Raw genomic sequence first — 22330 nt, forward strand, 5'->3', positions numbered from 1 at the left:
AAGTACAAGCGTACTATTAAAGTATTGATTAGAAGCAAGTGCTAACTTCCTGTCTTTCTAAAGTATACATACAACATATGATAGGACCAGGTATCCTCATAGGTGACAATACACCTTATCGCTATTTGGAAATCTGTCTCGCTTGGACTTTTGACGTCATACAACAATCACTTTTCCATTGTGGTGTCAGATATTTTCTATTATGACGTCAAAATTTTACGGGATCTTTAGTAATGTCCAGTAATGGCAGACAAATAGCGATAAGGTGTATTGAAAATAACTAACACTAGTTATTGATCTATCTTGGAAAAAGTTTCTTGGATTTATACTTGGAATTACTTTATACTTGGAATTACTTTATACTTGGAAATAATTTTGCTTGGAGTAATAGTTCTAGAAAAAGTATTGTCATGGAAAGAGTTGACATGTTGCAATGTACATTATGTTACTTGATGTTCTTGCAATACACACAATACAGTATAATAAACTAAGCAATCATTATGAACTACTTTTCCTAGGATGGAAGTCATTGAATATGCTTAAACATTCAATAATACAGAATAGTCTATTTATATTAATAAGGAAAAGTTCTTCTATGTCTTAAAAGTGGGTACCATGGCGAGGTACAGAAAAATTATATATATAAGGTGATAATCACCAAGGTTCAAATTTATTTTCTGAAGTATAGGAAGACAATGTGTACCCACCCCATTGTAAAATTTACATTGCTTTTAATATCAAAATAGATATCTTGAGATTGACTGTATGTTACCATAGTTTACAAAAAAAATTAATATAACATATCCATATAAAGTGTATTTTATACTAATGCCACAATATCTATTATCATCATCCATGTAAAATATATGCTTGGTATATCCAATATGTAACTCCACAGATACACACATATACTATGTGCGAGTTAATTATATCAAACAGTCATACAAATTGCTCATAAACATCAAAGTGCACTGAGATTTAATACCAACATTCTTGTTGGCATACTTTACCATGAGCTGTGTTTCATATACATGGCATATAAACATGTGTTCGCCATATTCTTAAAGCTGTGGAATCCAAGGATAGCAGGTACCATCATACATATATAAAATGATAGACAAAGTCATCTGTGCACGATAAGTTCAACAGGATTATTCTACACAGTTCTATGGTACCGAATCAAAAGTTTATATAAAAGAAAGAAGTCAAAGGTTTCCCATCATAGTTTAGTTACATACATTTTTTTTTGTACCTGAGGTCGTTGAATATAGATCATTATACAAATAAGGAGATGTGGTATGATTGCCAATGAAACAACTATCATCCATGCTTACTAGTATTAACAAACCACATAAATTTACAAAGTTGAATAAAATACAGTTGATAACTGGTATTTATTACTAAAAAGAAAATGCCAAACTATATTAAACAGTATTTGACTATCAACATAGATTAACAAGGTACAAACTGGACATAATGCACTAGTTCATAAACAAGTTAGAACAATCACCTTCATATAATGCTCAGAATATGACATTCATAAAACTTGTTCAATATCATTAGAGAACTCTAAATCTTAAATACTGAAAGCCACCTCTGATAAGTACACTGTACTATGCAAGATAATGATATAACTGGACCAAAAATACACACAACCTGTAATTAACTGCCTTTACAGCACTTTCACGCTTTGATTATTTTCTAACTCTGGAGTGCTACCTGAAAAAAAAAACCTCAACCTCAGGTACCAAAGGTAAGTTCTAGAAAATAAACAATGTCCTACACAATTTGAGAATAAACCTCAACCTACAGTTACAAAAGAAGGTTCTGGAAAATCCAAAAGTACAGTTTTAAACATAAATCTCATCCTCTGATCACAAAGACAGGTTCTAGAAAATCCACATTTTCCTAAAAAATAAATCTCAGCCTCTGATCACAAAAATAGGTTCTAGAAAATCCACATTTTCTTAAAAAAATAAATCTCAGCCTCATGTAACAGAGATAAGTTCTGGAAATGTCACAATGCTCTAGAAATTAAACATCAGTCTCGTGAGCAATATTTTAATTTTAAAAATCCACAATGTCCCTTAAAAAGTCCCATTGTCTAACTTGTTACTTTTTCTCGATTGAAAACAGCTTATTAGTAAAAATCCTAAATATGCACAGTAAAAATATATTGTTTACACATTAAAAGCTAGTGATTTTACTTACAGACATTACCTAAGACTGATTATTACAAAGAATACAGCAGCCATGTTACTGGTTCCTACAGAAACCAGTGTGAGATGCTACTACAGTCAGAATTCAAATGGGTAGGTGATTAAAAACAAACTAAAAGATACATTGAATCCAGAACAGTATATACAAGGAGATAATTGAGGAATCATTTAACTGAATGATACTGACCAAATGTAGAAGTACCTGTGGCAAATGTAGGAATCATTTAACTGAATGATACTGACCAAATGTAGAAGTACCTGTGGCAAATGTAGGAATCATGTTGTTTTTACTAGTTATGTTTTCTTTCTACATTTTTATGCCCCACCTACAATAGTAGAGCATTATGTTTTTCGGTCTGTGCATTCGTTCGTCCGTTCGTTGGTTCTTCCGTCTGTCTGTCCTGCTTCTGGTTAAAGTTTTTGGTCAAGGTAGTTTTTGATGAAGTAGAAGTCCAATCAACTTGAAACTTAGTACACATGTTCCCTATGATATGGTCGTTCTAATTTTAATGCCAAATTAGGGTTTTGACCCCAATTTCACGGTCAACTGAACATAGAAAATGATAGTGGGAGTGGGGCATCTGTTTACTATGGACACATTCTTGTTGTGATTTGTTATTGATTTAAAATCTATGGTGGACCATATCTGTGGTCTCATGATAGAGTGCTGGCCTCACCAAAGTGGTTTCAATTCTTGCACAGGTCAAATCAAAGACTTGATAATTGGTATTTGTTGCTTCTTCATTGAACAAAGGGGTATAAATAAGAGGCTGCCTACTGGCCAAGAACAAACTGAACCTAATTTTAACTTAGTCAGTAAATTTTATTTATGTACATTATGTAAAAGACAAGTTAATTTAGGAGGGAACTTGCCTGTTTGGCCAGTTGGGCAGTACATCTTATATCATGTATATCTTTTCCTGTTAGCACATTGTATTTAGAAGAAAGAGCGAAGACTCATCTGCTCAGATGGTAGGCAGGGCATATATTTATAGGCATTTCAGTCTGTCCCATACAAAATTCAAAGTTTGTAGATATTAGAAGATGTGGTATGAGTGCCAATGAGACAACTCTCCATCCAAGTCAAAATTTGTAAAAGTAAACCATTATAGATCAAAGTACGGCCTTCAACAGGGAGCCTTGGCTCACATCGAACAGCAAGCTATAAAGGGCCCCAAAAATGACTAGTGTAAAACCATTCAAACAGGAAAACCAACGGTCTAATCTATATAAAAAACGAGAAATGAGAAACACTTATGAACCACATCAACAAACGACAACTACTGAACATCAGGTTCCTGGTTTACCATGTAGTTATAGTACTTCAGTCCATATGTTCATTATGATGTGAATTTTTTAAACACTATGCCAAATTATGGTTCAATGAACATGGAAATGTGATAGTGTGAACATGGAAATGTGATAGTGTGAACATGGAAATGTGATAGTGTGAACAGCATAATGTGTAATATGGTTACACACTCTTGTTTTTATTTGGTTAGAAACAGATCAAACTTTTCTATAAAAATAGATTTTGTTTATAAAATAATTTTTATCAGCAATGGAATTTTTCCAAATGACTTTTGAGAGGTTTAATTGTATATTATGAGCTTGAATGTTTACAATTGTTATATATGACATATGTATGAATTTCATTACAAAAAAAATTATGGAACATTTTTTCCAGCCGAATTTGAGATCAAATTATGCCAAACAGGACATGCTATATTCAGGTTACTGCAGGAAATGCAATCAAAACCCTATGGTACTGACTTGATATCTAAATCTTCCAAGGTTTATCCCTACTTTTAAATACACAAAATATAGTGCATTGCTCATAACATTCTAAACATCCTATCCATGAACATTTCCAGAAATTTATCAATGAAATATATGCTTAGATTTTCAAGTTACAAAATGATGTTATTTTTAAAGTTATCTTTAAAATTGGAGTTATCTTCCTTTGTCCATTATTGTAGTTGAACCAACTACACCCAATGCTCTGTACAATGCAATATCTAATTTTACTTCCCACCTATAAATTAACTAATTTTACATCCCACCTATAAATTAAAGCAATTTTTACCCTACAGTGCTTACAATCACTTTGATTAGATAGTGCTATCTCAACTTTGGTAGTGTGCAATTTAACATCTTACAACTAACATTAAATTAATTACATCTGAGAACTCATGGATGCTATATAATGTCTTAGATATCTTACTCTTCATGTGAAAAAAGCAAATTTCTAATGAAACACACAAAAAAACCAATATTTTGTCTTTTCAGATCTCTCTTAAAGATATAAGAAACATTATGAAATGTTTTAATGGGCACTATGCTCCTTCTCATAAAGTAATGACAACTATAATGAAAAACAGGGCCCAGGAGTTCACTAAGATAAAAGGTGGGTTATTAGAAACATGAATAACAGGGCTCAGGAGTTCACTAAGGTAAAAAGGTGGGTTATTAGAAACATGAATAGCAGGGCTCAGGAGTTCACTAAGATGAAAGGGGAGTTATTAGAAACATGAATAACGGGGTCCAGGAGTTCACTAAGATGAAAGGTGAGTTATTAGAAACATGAATAACAGGGCCCAGGAGTTCAGTAAGATGAAAGGTAAGTTATTAGAAACATGAATAACGGGGTCCAGGAGTTCACTTAGATAAAAGGTAAGTTATTAGAAACATGAATAACAGGGCCCAGGAGTTCAGTAAGATGAAAGGTGAGTTATTAGAAACATGAATAACAGGGTCCAGGAGTTCAATAAGATGAAAGGTACGTTATTAGAAACATGAATAACGGGGTCCAGGAGTTCACTTAGATAAAAGGTAAGTTATTAGAAACATGAATAACAGGGCTCAGGAGATCACAAAGATAAAAAGTGAGTTATTCGAAACATCATGATGAATAACAGGGCTCAGGAGTTCACTAAGATAAAAGGTGAGTTATTAGAAACATGAATAACAGGGCCCAGGAGTTCACTTAGATGAGAGGTGAGTTATTAGAAACATGAATAACAGGGCCCAGGAGTTCACTTAGATAAAAGGTGAGTTATTGGAAACGTGAATAACAGGGCCCAGGAGTTCACTAAGATAAGTGGTAAGTTATTGGAAACGTGAATAACAGGGCTCAGGAGTTCACTAAGATAAGAGGTAAGTTATTGGAAACGTGAATAACAGGGCTCAGGAGTTCACTAAGATGAAAGGTGAGTTATTAGAAACATGAATAACAGGGCCCAGGAGTTCACTAAGATGAAAGGTGAGTTATTAGAAACATGAATAACAGGGCCCAGGAGTTCAGTAAGATAAGAGGTGAGTTATTAGAAACATGAATAACAGGGCCCAGGAGTTAGCTGAGATAAAAGGTGAGTTATTAGAAACATGAATAACAGGGCCCAGGAGTTAGCTGAGATAAAAGGTGAGTTATTAGAAACATGAATAACAGGGCCGAGGCGTTCACTAAGATAAGAGGTAAGTTATTGGAATCGTGAATAATAGGGCCCAGGAGTTCACTTAGATGACAGGTGAGTTATTAGAAACATGAATAACAGGGCCCAGGAGTTCACTAAGATGAAAGGTGAGTTATTGGAAACACAAAACAACAGGGCTAATGAATTTGCGTAGATAAAAGCTGATTTTTTAGAAATACAGAAAAAACACGGCTAATGGATTTGATAAGATAAATGTTGAGTTATAAGAATAAGATTTTGAAAAAGTATTGTCCTAATTGTCAACTTGTATTTGTCACATGATCAGCTCTTACCCAAGATGAAAATATAGAACATTGAAAAATTATTTATATTTGAATTGAATCATTGATTTAAACAAGTTTTCAGTCAATTTAGCGAAATACATGAAAAAGAATCATTTTGTATCCTATTTAAAAAGATCATTGTTTGTTCCTTATTACCAATAGCCTGAATTTTAAGGGGATGATTTCATCATTGTTATATTTTTAATGAAGAATTATTTATGGATTTAGAGTACCTCTCTAAATTAGCTTTTATCGAAGTTTAGAGTATCATTTACAGCTCTAAAGAAAAAAGGATGTATCCGCCCATCTGTCCCATACTCCGATGTTGTACACTTAATCATACTCCATGCAACGAAGTTGTGGCGGGTATATATAATGCTTTTGACCCATTATTATAAGTACAGCCACCGATAAACAGTTTGATTTGAACAATAAGTTAATAGTTTTCAGTCTTTCTGTCAATTTTCAGACTTATCCATTGCAGCAAATTCAGTACTGTTCAGACAATTTGCTGGAAGTCAATTAAGATCTGTTCAGACTGTTCAGCAATTGTTATTTACCTGTACACATCAAGATCATACTGAATTGTCTGAAAAGCTTCTGAACCGTACAAGTACTAAATTGATTGCAGGTAAATTTTTTTAAACAGTTCTGAATTTACCAGTGGATAAGTCTTGAAATTGACTGAAAGACTGAACATGACTGAATTATTTACTGTTCAGACTTTTCAGATGACTGTTTAAGACTAGAATTAATTTAGTAGTGAGCTGTTTTCACTCACCAAAACCTTCATAAATAAGAACAGTCTGAAATGGGGTAGGACTTTCATAGAGGGGGCAATATTATGTATGCGATGGTAATGCGGTTTGTAAGCTTGTTCACTAAATTTCTTTTCATTCATCAGGGACAAGTGGCTGATTGAAAGAGATGAATCTTAGTTTAAGCACCAACTGTTATAGAACCACAGCATATTATTACTGGTGACTGTTAATTTGTATATTTTCAGAAAGTAACCCGTTACTGCACCCTTATTCTCAAGCCAAGGCAGAAATTAAAGTGGATGGAGGTAAGTGTGATATATACATATCATTATAGATCAAGGAGCAAATATAAAGATGAAGTAGTGGAAGCATGGCTTAGGCTAGTTATTCCCCCCCCCCCCCCCCCCCCCCCGTAGCGGAGAGGGCATTAAGTTTTACCCTTGTCCGTTTGTACGTACGTACGTACGTCCCAAAATTGGTTTCCATTCTCTAACTTTAGTTTGCCTCTACCAAATGTTATGAAACTTATACACAATGTTTATTACCACAAAACACAGATCAAGTTTTAATTTTGGTGGCGTCACTTTTACCGTTCTAGAGTTATGCTCCTTTACAAATAGAAAAAATTGCTGAATTTTTCGTTTCAGTTCTCTAGCTTTAGTTTGCCACAACCAAATGTTATGAAACTTATACACAAAGCTTATTACCACAAAACACAGATCAAGTTTGAATTTTGGTGGCGTCACTTTTATTGTTCTAGAGTTATGCCCCTTTACAAATGGAAAAATTGCTGAATTTTACGTTTCTGTTCTCTAATTTTAGTTTGCCTTATCCAAATGTTATGAAACTTATACACAGTGCTTATAACCACAAAACACAGATCAAGTTTGAATTTTGGTGGCGTCACCTTAACCGTCCTAGAGTTATGTCCCTTTGTAAATGGAAAAATTGCCAAATTTTTATTTTCTTCTAAATATTAAGTAATTGGAGTTATCTTCCTTTGTCCATGATTATAGTTGAATCAACTACAATCAATGCTTTATACAATGCAATGTTTAATTTTGACTTCCACTGATAAAACACAGATCAAGTTGAATTTGGGTAGTGTTACTTTAACCATTATTGAGTTATGCCCCTTTATAAATCGAGAGATTGCAAAATTTTTAGTTTCCATTCTGTTTCTTAAGTTTGACCCAACCAAACATTATGAAACCTATACACAATATATCATTACCACAAAACTAAGATCAAGTACAAATTTTTTGTTTCCGTTTTCTAACTTTAGTTTGCCTCAACCAAATGTTATGAAACATGTACACAATGCTTATTGCTACATAATACAGATTGAGTACAAAATTTGGTGGCGACTTTTTTACCATTCTTGAGTTATGTCCCTTTATAGACACAAAAATTGCTGAATTTTTAGTTTCCGTTCTCTAACTTTAGTTTGTCTCAACCAAATGTTATAGAACTTATACACAACCGTTCTAGAGTAATGCGTGTTTACAAATAGAAAAATTGCTGAATTTTTAGTTTCTGTTCTCTACTTAAGTTAGCCTCAACCAAATGTTATGAGACTTACACACAATGCTTATTACCACAAAACTCAGATCAAGTTCAAATTTGGGTAGCGTCACTTTTACCGTTCTTGAGTTATGTCCCTTTATAACTATATGATATGCAAGCGGGGGCATCATCTGTGTCCACATGTGGACACTATCCACATTTATTCTATCTGGGGTCTGTAATGTTGTCATTTATATTTCAACATTTGCATGGTACAATAGAAATTACACACAGGCAAGATATATCTGTGTCAACAATTGATCTGCATAATCTAGTTTCTGTCTATATTTTCCAATACCTAATATCTCTAATGTTGTTACTAATGCAACATTAAGATGATGTTTTTTCATCCAAGGCATGTTTTGAAAATTGATTTGATACTATTTATCTTCAGTTTATGGTGAAAGAACTATCAGCATGCAGTTTCTGAAGTGTGGTAGACCTTTGAGAAGTGAAGTTCCTGTCTGTCCAGAGTTAGTTCAGGAGAAAGAATTTATCAGAATTAAAACAGAGGAAGAAACAAAGGTACATTGGAATTTTCAATTATCGCTATACACCAAAACAGCTAAGGTATTTTCAGGCAGAAACCATCCATCATACTGTATCTAGCCAACAAAGTCAGCTTAGTCATCATGATGCCACGAGGCTTGCATATATGTCCTTATTTGCATCACACTTCAGACCGGCAACCAGTCTTATCCTGATTAATTCATATTAAAATAGGATTATATACTTCTATTGAATAAATTCTTCAGAATGGTCAACAATTATCAATTTTGATGCAAAATTTAAAAAAAATTTCAAATGAATAAAAAGACCTAAAAATGTCTTTCCTTTGAGATATGTAAATTCTAAAGAGATTTTAGTTAATGCAAAATGAAATATTATAAAGGAAATATGAAAAGGGAAATAATCCATACCTATTACACCTTTGCAAATCTGTTATAATAGACTTATTAATGTCATTCTACAATCATTTTCCATATGTAGCGTCAGACGTTTTCACTTGTGATGTCAAAATGAAATAGAAATGTTTGTGGTGTCCCATAATGGAGGACAAATAATGATAAGGTGTATTGTATATTGATGAAATAGGAGTGCTCTTATGTTTCATTTTTCAACCTCACTGGTCCCCTTGAATTTACATTACAAAATTTTGCCACAATTAACTGGTCCTTCAACATGAAACAGCTTCTGCATAATATTGATGAAAAGACATTATAATTTCCTGGTCTTGCTTAAATAATTATATATCAAACTTCTGAGAGTGTGGCTATATTGCATACTTCTTGCCCTTCCATCTGTTCCCCCGTTCATCCATTCTGTCACACTTTTCTCAAGTACAACTGAATAGAATGACTATGTAGTTGGTCATTCAAATTCCATTTCTCAGACTTGAGACCGGTAAGAATTAAAGATTTTAAATCCAAAGTCATTTATTAAACAGATATGAAAAAGTACATGATTTTACTGTTTAGAAAAAAAAAGAAAGAAACCATTATCAATAGTCTTACAATTTGAAATGAAATATGATTGAAAATAAGTTTCAAAATATCAGTATTGTTTAATTTATTGTTATAATTAGAAATATTATAAAATTTAACATTTCTGAGATCAAAACTCTGCTTCATACATGTAAAATGTTATTGTTATTTATAGGAACAGGACCATATAATGGCAGTCAGTGTTAACGAACATGAGTATGAAGAAAGTGGTCAGTTGATAGAGTGTGGTTGTTGCTATGGTGAAGTGGCATTTGAGATGATGATTCAGTGTTACGAGGGGCACCTGTTTTGCCAGGAGTGTCTTGAAAGATATGCCAAGGAGTCTGTATTTGGACACGGGAAGGTATGTAACCTTAAGCTTGAAAGGTGTACATGTTTGTCTGACAGGGTTCATTTGAACTTGACCTCATTTAAGTGTATCATTGATAATGTTATTTTCACATAATACTTGTATAACCTTTTTAAAGGCAGTGCTTTAATGCCTTTCTAGTTGCCGTGTTAATCTTTCTTTCCGCGATATCCAACTTATCTACGTGGGGGGTCATTAGGCTCCAAGTAGATCCGGAAAATGTTGATTCTCTCCTCTTCTTATTGTGATATAAAATGTTTTTTGTTTCATTTCATTTACATTGGGAAATAGAGAAACGATCATTGTGTTTTGTTAGTTTTAAAAACTTTTGATATATTTGTATTTTACATTATAAGCAGTCAACCGATTGACAAACTAGAATTATTTGAATTCTGTGTGGAAAGAGGTCAGGTTGATTTCGAGTGTTATCTGCAATCTAGATGTTTATAAATCATTTCAGTCGTTGATATAATAATTAAACTGAACATGAATTATATTATACAATTTAAAGCGCATTTCTGTTTATGCACGCGAACCCATCTAACGTTATTGTTATTTCGCAGTTATATAAAGTAGCAAATTATCGTTCCTGAATAGGTGGCGCCGTGGTAGCCGATCCTGTTCTTCAACTTCCAGTTTCTGCACTGTGCAACTATTACAGTTGCATTTTTAATTAACGATGCCAAGTACTTGTTGTTGTGTACCTGGATGTCATTTAAGAGGAGGACATGCATTTCCAAATGACTTAAAAAGAAGGAAAAGTTGGATCAACGCCATGGCCCATACGCAGATTGGACGAGAACACGATGAAATCGTGGAGTCCATCTCAATCAGCTGTTGTTTGCAAGGCATATTTTACTGAAAAAGACTACGTGCAGGAAACTATTCATGGTAAAAGTCTATTTTCTTTTTAAAATATATAGTTATATATGTAATCGCCATGCGAAATAACCAAAGTCTGTTTACAACCACAATTATCGTTTTAGAATAAAAGGGGGTGGTTAATTCAAGACGTCATAATTTTTTGGATTACGATTCAATGTGATCTGTTTGAGATTTTTTGGTGCTTGCTACAATTATAATGATTTCTTACAAGAGGTATATCATACTGAGAATTATTTTAGCAGTAATTATGCTAATGTAGTAATGACAGGAATGCATAAGCTATGCCTCATAGACTTTCTTGAAAAATGTCAATGACAATGTTAACAGGAACAAAACAATGACATGCTCTCATCTATATTATAGTTATTTAGGTACAAACAATGTATGTTTGTTGCATACGTCTCTCATTGTTTGTCCTTTGGATTTACATAACATACATTTTGATGTACATTGAATCAGGCTAACATATTTTTATCCAGATTGTAATGAATAAATCTAGTTAATATTTTGCCAGGTAGTATAAAGTATGCATTGCTAATGAAAGTTCATTTAATTATCAAAAAACTAATGTTTTATAACCTTTTTCAGGCTGCAAACCCACCATACAGAGACTTAAGTCTACTGCCATTCCCAGCCTATTTTCCTGGACCAAGCAAGAGACTGAATCGTCCGCAAAAAGAAAAATCAGGGCAGTTTCCTGTGAAAACAAAAGAACTAAACTTGATGAATATTGTAGTAGAAATCTAGAGGAAAGTTTTGATTGTAAAGTTGGTTTTCCTGAAGAAGTCATTCATACTGCAGACATGATTTATGACTGTCCACCACCAACTGCCGAGCTAATGTTGAGCTTCACAGATGGAATTACGCAAACACCATCAATGCCTATATTTTCAGCAGAGAATTTGAAATGAAGACACGTGACACAGCCATGCATTTATATACCGGTTTAGAGTTGTAACTTGTATACTAAATTTTATTTGTTTTGACCACACTTGGTCCAGCAGCACATTGTTTGAGATACATATATTTTCAAATTGATAGGGTGTCATTTGAAAATCAGTTTTTTTATGACTTTGATGAAATTGAGGCATTATACAACCAACTTTGAACTGTCTAGATTCTAGATTGAAACTAGTGTTAAGAATATTGTGTAAACATGGATTGGTTTTATGTCTAAACAGTGGCGTGAGGCTAACACTTGGCCATTTAGTGGTTTAGTCAGGTATTTTTCGCCATCCAACTTCAAATTAAAGTTTCCTACAACTTGGATTATTATTGACAGCACAGAATATCCCGTGATAAAACCTAAAGCTCCTAGAGCTCAGGCAACCTTTTCATCATATAAAAACAGAAACACTGAAAATACTTGTATGTTCGACTCCTGGTGGTTTAGTCAACTATGTCTCCAATGCATATGTTGGTTGTACCAGTGACTGTGAAATAGTTGAAAGATGTAGAATAGTTCAATTATGTGATCCAGGTGACAGTGTGATGGCAGACAAAGGTTTAAATGTGCATGATTTGTTTGCTCACTTTTTTCAAAAAAAGAAACAGAATTAGTTCCAAAACTCTTATACAGGATAGAAAAGTCTCCAATTAACACGTGCACATAGAGCTAATTATTGGACTTGGCAAAACATACAAAATTCTAATAAATCCTATGACTGGAACTGACACAAAACTTTCATCTGAAATAACATTTAGTTGTTTTATGTTGTGTAATTTTAGAACTTGTATTGTGCCAAAGGATGCATAAATAAAAGTGACGCAATGAAGTTTGTTCTGATATATATATATGAATGTTATTTACAATTACATGCACATGTAAATTGTAATGCATATAAAAATAAGGAGATGTGGTATGATATTCAGTGAGTTTATCGAACCAAAGTGCATAAGAAATGGGTAAAGCAGTTACAGGTGTTACTGTCACCGTGCAATCTCCAACAATTAGAAAAACTTGTACCGTGTAAAAAATTTCAGAGATCTTACAACTAAGTTTTGTTGTCTCACCTTGACTTTGGTGAATTGTTTATATCTGTTGATGTAAATATAAAAAAGAAGATGTGGTATGATTGCCAATGAGACAACTCTCCACAAGAGACCAAATGACACAGAAATTAACAGCTATAGGTCACAGTACGGCCTTCAACAATGAGCAAAGCACATACTGCACAGTGAGCTATAAAAGGCACTGAAATGACAATGTAAAACAATTCAAACAAGAAAACTAACGGCCTAATTTATGTACAAAAAATGAACGAATAACAAATATGCAACACATAAACAAACGACAACCACTGAATTACAGGCTCCTGACTTGGGACAGGCACATACATGTACATACAGAATGTGGCGGGGTTAAACATGTTAGCGGGATCCCAACCCACCCCCTAACCTGGGACAGTGGTGTAACAGTACAATATAAGAATGAACTATAAAAATCAGTTGAAAGAGGCTTAACTCATCAGATGGATAAATACAAATACAAGTGGACGAGGCCGGGTAGTTGTACATCCAAACAACAAAAAGACACTAAGTACAGATCTGAGAGTACTCGCATTTACTGACAGCTAGTTCAAAGCCACTAACAACTGATAAAAAAATCTTGCATCTAAGACTAAATTATCAATCCGTAAGCTCCCTTTAGAATTTTATAAATTTTAGATTTTACATTTCTGAGTTATGGGGTTTTATTCATTAAAAAAGCGGGGATTTTCCAGTTTTTGGACAACAACTCAAAAATGCTTTAAGCAGTTCGCATGAAACTTTGGTGAATTATTTATAGCTATTGATGTAATCTCCCTATTGATTTTCATAAATTTCAAATATGACATTGAGAAGAAATTGAACTTTATTTGTTTATAGTCTGGCAACAGATTTATTAAGTATTGCGCAACAGCACAGTGTATTGCACAACAGCAAGAAATCTTTAATTGAATATAAATTCAATTCATATAATCGATTTCAAGTTCTGTGACTACATTTATTCAGAAACTATAATATGTCAAATATTTGATTACAATCCAAATTCAGACCTGTATCAAGCTTGAATATTGTGTCCATTTTTGCCCCAACTGTTCAGGGTTGGCCCTCTGCGGGTGTATCCAGCTGCGCTCAGCGAATCAGTTTATTTCTTAATTAAGAACTCCTTTTTGTCGAGCCTGCGACTTTTGTCGCAGAAAGCTCGACATAGGGATAGTGATCCGGCGGCGGCGTTGGCTAACTTCTTAAAAGCTTTATATTTTAGAAGGTGGAAGGTCTGGATGCTTCATACTTTGTATATGGATGCCTCATGTTAGGAAGTTTCCGTCAGTCACATGTCCAATGTCCTTGACCTCATTTTCATGGTTCAGTGACTACTTTAAAAAAAGTTAATATTTTTTGTAAGGTCCTCATGCCCGTCAGACAGTTTTCACTTGACCTCGACCTCATTTCATGATCAGTGAACAAGGTTAAGCTTTGGTGTTCAAGTCCATATCTCAGATACTATAAGCAATAGGTCTAGTATATTCGGTGCATGGAAGGACTGTAAGGTGTACATGTCCAACTGGCAGGTGTCATCTGACCTTGACCTCATTTTCATGGTTCAGTGGTTATAGTTAAGTTTTTGTGTTTTTTCTGTTTTTCTTATACTGTATGCAATAGGTCTACTATATTTGGTGTATGGAATGATTGTAAGGTGTACATGTCTAGCTGGCAGGTGTCATCTGACCTTGACCTCATTTTCATGGTTCAGTGGTCAAAGATAAGTTTTTGAGTTTTGGTCTTTTTTTCTAATACTATATGCAATAGTTCAACTGTATTTGGTATATGGAAATATTTTATGATCTATTTGTCAGTCACACAGGTTTTTTTTTTTTACCTTGACCTCATTTTCAAGGTCAGTTGCTCAGTTTTAAGTTTTTGTGTTTTGGTGTGTTTATCTTAAACTATAAGCAATAGGTCAACTATATTTGTTGTATGGAAGAATTGTTAGCTGTACATGCCTGCCTAGCATGGTTCATCTGACCTTGACCTCGTTTTCTTGGTTCATTGGTCAATGCTTAGTTTACTTGGTTAATGTTAAGTTTATGTGACAGTTGTAATAAAGCTTTATATTTAGGACTATCAACATAATATCAATGATTAGAAAAGAAGGCGAGACATTTCAGCATGTGCACTCTTGTTTCATTCATAAATTACTTTATACTCGGAAATATAATTTTGCTTGGAGTTATAGTTTCTAAAAAAAGTATTGTCATTGAAAGAGTTGACATGTTGCAATGTACATTTATTCTACATAGTTCTATGGTACCAAATCAAAAGTTTATATAAAAGAAAGAAGTCAAAGGTTTCCCATCATAGTTTAGTTACATACATTTTTTTTGTACCTGAGGTCGTTGAATATAGATCATTATATAAATAAGGAGATGTGTTATGATTTCCAATGAAACAACTATCATCCATACATTGTACTTACCAGTCACAAACCACATTTGCAAAGTTGAATAAAATACAGTTGATAACATTTACTTATTACTAAAAAGAAAATGCCAAACTATTTTAAACAGTATTTGACTATAAACATAGATAAAAAAGGTACAAACTGGACATAATGCACTAGTTCATAAATAAGTGAGAACAATCGCCTTCATATAGTGCTCAGAATATGACATTCATAAAACTTGTTCAATATCATTAGAGAACTCTAAATCTTAAATACTGAAAGTCACCTCTGATAAGTACAATGTACTATGCAAGATAGTGATATAACTGGACTAAAAATACACACAACCTGTAATTAACTGCCTTTACAGCGCTTTCGCGCTTTGATTCTTTATGACTTTCAACATAAATTGAATCATGATCACTTAAACAGTAGTGACATTTCAGTGTTAATGTTTTTAAATTGATTGTTTATTTTTCTATTTTGTATAGACATGATAGAGATATTACCTATAAAACAAAATCTGACAAATATATTTCTTCAAGTAAATTACCTTTCTGCATTAAGATTTTCTGACTTCATTAAAAAAACAAACTGGACCAATAAGTTGTGATACAAGGTGAAGACGAAAATCCCAGAATACCGTACAAAACTTGACAGTTGTTTGTCTTGCCTTAACAAAATCAGAGAAGTAAGACTAAGGCATGATGATACTCGAGTCAGCAGCATCAATAATTTAGTTTGTAATTAGGTCAGTTAAAGAGGAACTGCTGATAGTAGGTCATTGATCTTTAGTATGGATTAGTTTTATCATTGACACATTTACTTTCCATGGAGATATTTTGACCTTGACCCTTCAGTTACAGTTCATGAAATATTTGAGTAGTTTACCTGTTAAAAGTGCCATTTAAATTTCAACATTTGCATTACTGTGGATTCATTTATTTTCGTGGGTACCAATTTTCGTGGATTGAGGAAAACTTGCATATTCGTGGACATTTGATTTTATTGGTTTTGCCAAAGTCTGCATATATTATCTTATAGAAAAATTGCAATTCGTTGAACACTTAACTTCGTGGTTCACCTGCACCCACGAAATCCACGAAAATTGGTATCCAATGAATAATAATGAATCCACAGTATACTGTTCCAAATTACACATATGTGAGATATATCCCTGTGTCAACAGTTTATGAAGGTGTATATTTAATCAACATGATCTGTGTTTACAGGCAGACTTATTGTGTATGACAGATGGGTGTGATGCATCCTACCCCATGAGTAAGTTTACATTACTTAGCAACTGATTAATTATCACAATATAGTATTTGACATGCAACTCAACAATAGGTAGAGTTTACATTTGTCTGTGACTGTTGGATCATCACCAGCAAATCCTTTGTCTTCTTTTCATATTTCTCATAGCTCATAAACCTTTACTGCATCAAAAGTTTAAGGGGTTTGTTGGTCCAGTGAAAACATAGTATTGAAGCTATGACTTTTATACGCCCATGGAAAGATGTGACATATATATATATATATATATACATTGTGGTATACCAATGTCATTTGAATGTCCTTCTGTCCTTCCTTTCTTCAACACTTGTACAATAACTCAAATTTGCTTTCTCATGTCATTGAACACAACATCAAAAGATGATTCAGGATTGACAGAAGAAAGCTTCCTTTTGATTTTGAAATGTTTTTGCTCTGTGGTTCCAGAGTGGGACTTAACTTAACATTGATGTTGGGATTGGTGTAGGTACTCATTTTTATTTTGAAAATTTTATGGTTTGTCATTCCAGAGTTATGGGACTTTTAACAGTTACAAATGACACAATACTTTAATATATTTATGCCTTAGGGGATGTCTACAGAGCCATTTTATTTGCTTCTGGATAAACACCAAGTCTAGATATCCCATTTTATTTTTGCAGCAATTTCAATATACACAATAAGGGTGTATTTTGACAAAGGATATTCAAATGGCCAATTGTAATATTTAATTCTTCTCTCAATTTCAAAAAAAATATTATTTAGACCTTATGGTTTAAAGGTAAATCTACCATAGACAAAATATATGGCGATTGCAGGTAAATAGATAAATGTTTTTGTAACAATGTCAATTTTTTTCTGAAATTTATTGAACCAATAAATGTATGAACATGTAGTTATTGTATATATGTAGGTCAATTACAGAAAGCTCTGTCCAGTAATATTTTGTCCAAGTATGAAGATAGAGTCCAGGAAGAAAATATCAACTTAGCAGATTTAGCAGATCTAGTTAGGTAAAATAGAAAATATCAAGTGTAGTGAGGTAACATATAAAATTCTTGATTCTGATTGGTCAAATGTTTATATTTCTTCTCCTCTGATTCCACAATGCAAAATCTTTTCAAAGTGTTTAGGATTGATGAGTTGAAAAGGGGGTTGGGGGTATACTTACAAAAAAATCTTATTTTGTGCTTATCTGGGTGGCTACAACATGTACAATGGAAGATCAGTTTCTGTTGAAGCCTATTGGGAAAAAAAAACAATTTTATCATCTTCTCTTATAGCAGATGAACAATATTAGAATTTATTGGTGTATAAACTGGACCAAGTCGCTCACAAATAAATAAAAGTCTGATAAACATCTGAAGGACTTTTATTTGTTTGTGAGTGACTTGGTCCAGTTTATACACCAATAAATTCCTTTTAAAATATGTTAATCCTAAACTAGATTTTGCCCAATTACTGACTGTCAAACAAGAATACAACGCACTGGAAAGTACCACATAAAGACGATTTACTTACCCGACGGGAAACTGGTACCTGCATTTTCACTTACCTGACAATTCTTTTTACTCTCCCTGGGAAACGGGAAATGGGAATTCTGAAGCCCTGATTGGAGATAAGGAATTAAATTTCCCCAATCATAACCTCTATCAAACGTACAATTTATATTTAAGTCATTGAAATGACCTGGCGCATGAATATATTTTTGGTAAACACAAAAAAATGTACTCCATGAAATTTGCTATCTGGAAAAAGAAAAAAAAACTACAAAAATATATTATTATCATCCAAATGAATGTTTTGTGTATAGTATTCAATTTAACAATGAACAAGAAGTGAAAATAAATATTTTTAACTTTGAGCCAGTTTTGTTATTATCGCCGCCATCTTGTTTACATTGGTAACAAAAAAAAGTTCTGTCAACATCGTCTATCGAAAAATAAATAACTTCAAGAGCCACTACCTGAAGCCCTCTGATATTTGCAGGGATTTACTTCCATTGCTAATTTAAAACAATGATAACAAAGCAACAAATAATTGTGAATCTTGGATACATTATGCAAACTTTTTGATTTTGATTTTACCAGAATATCATTATCAAAGTCTTATTTTGAAACTTATTATTCTTTTACAGATGTCCTAGTTGTGATTTTGCTGCCCTTATGGACCCTGAAGATAAAGTATTTAAATGTCATAACCATACATGTTTGAAGGTCAGTTTATAATTTTATAACAATTCATGCTTGGAGGTCAGTTTAGATTGTTATCACCAAACATGTTTGAAGGTCAGTTTATAATGTCATACCAATTCATGTTTCTAAAGTACAGTATAATGTAATAACAATTTATGCTTCAAGGTCAGTTTATAATGTCATTCCAATTCTTGCCTCAAGGTCTGTAATGTCATACCAATGCATGCTTCAAGGTCATTTATAATGTCATTACAATTTATACTATCAGGTCAGTTTATAGTGTCATAACAATGCATGCTTCAAGGTCTGTTTATAATATCATAGCAATTCATTCTTCAAAGTCTATTTCTAATGTCGTACCAATTCACCTTTTCAAGGTCACTTTATAATGTCATAACAATCATGCTGGAAATTTGCAATTAAAAACGGGAAGGAGCTTGGTTTATCCATATTTTTTCATACAGAGACCTTTTGATCTTAGAATTTCTTCTGCCATACCTCCCCTCTATAGGTGACCTAAATGTCAAGGTCAAATTACGGTTTACTGATAGAAAAAAAAGTTTAAATCAAATGGCCAAATGTGCAAGGTGCGATTTTCAGAAAACAGGGCAAGCTGATTTCTCCCTCACTATAAACTGCCACTTCAGAAAGCAAGGGTATATAAATAAATCACGTTCCCCCAGACCAAAGTATCAAATGGTACACATCAAACAGGTTTAGTGTTAAGACATGATAAACAATCTGAGAAAAGTATGACCTTGACCAATGCCAAATTTCAATTAATTGTAATAAGGAGGAGTTGCAAAACCAAAATGGGTGCACCCTTAATAAACCAGCATGGTTATTGTGGTTAGAAATAGAGCATAAAAGGTAAAAATCAAGTAATTGTCTAATTTTTTTAAAACCATAATACTAAGGGAAAGTACCTGAAAAAAAGTGTACTGATTGTATAGATCTTCCCACTTTCACTTCTTCCAAAACTATCAGATGATTCTTTTAAGCAACTTTTGCTCTGAAATGACTATCTTTAATTTGTGTATCGCCTGTGTCAACGTTATTTAGTGTGTGGAATGATTGTAAGGTTAACTTGTAAGACTGGCAGGTTTCATCTGACCGTGACTTCATTTTCATGGTTCATTGGTCAGTGTTCATTGGAATGATGTAAGGTGTACATGTCTTTCTGGCCTGGTTCATTGAATAATGTAGATTTTTTTCTGGTTTGGTATATTTCTAAGATTCTATCAGCAATACAGCCACTACATTTTCTGAATGGAATGATTGTAAGGTGTACACATCTTGGGGGGGGGGGGGGGGCAGATGACCTAATTTTAAGGGTTCATTGGTCAATGTTGAGCTTCATGGATTTGTCTTTCAAATACTGTAAGTAATAGGTCAACTTTATTTGGTGTATGGAATGATTGTTAGGTGAAGATATTGGTCTGGCAGGGTTCATGTGACCTTGACCTCATTTTCATAGTTCATTTGTCAAATGTTAAGTTTTCATGGTTATGTCTGTTTCTCATAAACTATAAACAATAGGTCAACTGTATTTGGCGTATGGAATGATTGTAAGGTGTACATGTCCGACAGGGAAGTTTCATGACCTTTATATCATTTTCATGGTTCATTGGTCAAGTTTTTGTTATGGCCAAAGTTGTCAGGGCCATATTATTTTACCCTTGTCCGTCATTCCACAACAAACCATTATACGCAATTTTTTTCTAAACACCTTCAGATATTGGGCTGATTTTTATGCCCCACTTAAAGGCATTATGTTTTTCGGTCTGTGCGTATGTCCGTTCGTTCGTTCGTCCGTCCGTCTGTCCAGCTTCAGGTTAAAGTTTTTGGACAAGGTAGTTTTTGTCGAGCCTGCGACTTTTGTCGCAGAAAGCTCGACATAGGGATAGTGATCTGGCGGCGGCTACGGCGGCGTTAGCTAACTTCTTAAAAGCTTTATATTTTAGAAGCTAGAAGACCTGGATGCTTCATACTTTGTATATAGATGCCTTGTGTTACGAAGTTTCCGTCTGTCATATGTCCATTGTCCTTGACCTCATTTTCATGGTTCAGTGACTACTTGAAAAAAAAGTCAACATTTTTTTGTAATGTTAATTTCTTTCTTATTATGAGTAATAGGATAACTATATTTAGTATGTGCGTACCTTGCAAGGTCCTCATGCCCGTCAGACAATTTTCATTTGACCTCGACCTCATTTCATGGACCAGTGTACAAGGTTAAGTTTTCTTGGTCAAGTCCATATATCAGATACTATAAGCAGTAGGTCTACTATATTTGGTATATGGAATAATTGTAAGGTGTACATGTCCAACTGGTAGGTGTCATCTGACCTTGACCTCATGTTCATGGTTCAGTGGTCAAAGTTAAGTTTTTGAGTTTTGGTCTTTTTTTCTAATACTATATGCAATAGGTCAACTATATTTGGTGTATGGAAATATTTTATGATGTACATGTCAGTCTCGTAGGTTTTATTTGACCTTGACCTCATTTTCACGGTTCATTTCTCAGTGTTAAGTTTTTGTGTTTTGGTCTGTTTTTCTTCAACTATAAGCAATAGGTCAACTGTATTTGTTGTATGGAAGGATTGTAAGGTGTATATGTCTGTCTGGCAGGTATCATCTGACCTTGACCTCATTTTCATGGTTCATTGGTCAATGTTAAGTTTTCATGGTTAAGTTTGTCTCTTAGATACTATAAGCAATAGGTCAACTATATTTAATGCATAAATTGATTGTAAGGTGTACATGTCTGCCTGGCATGGTTCATCTGACCTTGACCTCATTTTCATGGTTCATTGGTCAATGTTAAGTTTTCATGGTTAAGTTTGTTTCTTAGATACTATAAGCAATAGGTCAACTATATTTAATGCATAAATTGATTGTAAGGTGTACATGTCTGCCTGGCATGGTTCATCTGACCTTGACCTCATTTTCTTGGTTCATTGGTCAATGTTAAGTTTTCTTGGTTAAGACTGTTTCTTAGAAACTATAAGCATTAGGTCAACTGTGTTTAGTTTATTGAATGATTGTAAGGTGTACATGTATTTCTCGTTTGGTTTATCTGACCTTGACCTCATTTTCTTGGATCATGTCAAGTTTATGTGTTACTTGTAGTAAAGCTTATATTTAGGACTATCAACATAAAATCAATGGTTAGTAAAGAAGGCGAGACATTTCAGTGTGTGCACTCTTGTTGATGAAGTTGAAGTCCAATCAATTGAAACTTTAGTGCACATGTTCCCTATGATATGATCTTTCTAATTTTAATGCCAAATTAGAGTTTTGACCCCAATTTCATGTCCACTGAGCATAGAAAATGATAGTGTGTGTGGGGCATCTGTGTATTATGGACACATTCTTGTTGGTATGTA

The 22330-nt window shown here is 33.6% G+C and overlaps 3 protein-coding genes across 9 annotated transcripts in view; 2 read left to right on the forward strand and 1 right to left on the reverse strand.

Annotated features, from left to right (window-relative positions):
• The window catches only part of LOC127708954 (uncharacterized), a 208916-nt gene that overhangs the window by 132869 nt on the left and 53717 nt on the right, over positions 1 to 22330 (forward strand). The window lies entirely within an intron of this gene.
• Positions 1 to 22330, reverse strand: part of LOC127708956 (uncharacterized) — a 148507-nt gene that overhangs the window by 90220 nt on the left and 35957 nt on the right. The gene's annotated exons all lie outside the window — the stretch shown is intronic.
• The window catches only part of LOC127708955 (E3 ubiquitin-protein ligase RNF216-like), an 85561-nt gene that overhangs the window by 9514 nt on the left and 53717 nt on the right, over positions 1 to 22330 (forward strand). The window contains exons 4-11 of the mRNA XM_052214168.1: positions 2214 to 2312; positions 4509 to 4626; positions 6983 to 7042; positions 8698 to 8828; positions 9963 to 10151; positions 16704 to 16752; positions 17660 to 17759; positions 18884 to 18962. Of these exons, the coding sequence (XP_052070128.1) occupies positions 2214 to 2312; positions 4509 to 4626; positions 6983 to 7042; positions 8698 to 8828; positions 9963 to 10151; positions 16704 to 16752; positions 17660 to 17759; positions 18884 to 18962 (825 nt within the window). The remainder of the gene's footprint in view (positions 1 to 2213; positions 2313 to 4508; positions 4627 to 6982; positions 7043 to 8697; positions 8829 to 9962; positions 10152 to 16703; positions 16753 to 17659; positions 17760 to 18883; positions 18963 to 22330) is intronic.

The sequence above is a fragment of the Mytilus californianus genome, unplaced genomic scaffold (assembly GCF_021869535.1).
Source record: "Mytilus californianus isolate M0D057914Y unplaced genomic scaffold, xbMytCali1.0.p SCAF_7, whole genome shotgun sequence".
Taxonomy (NCBI): Eukaryota; Metazoa; Mollusca; class Bivalvia; order Mytilida; family Mytilidae; genus Mytilus; species Mytilus californianus.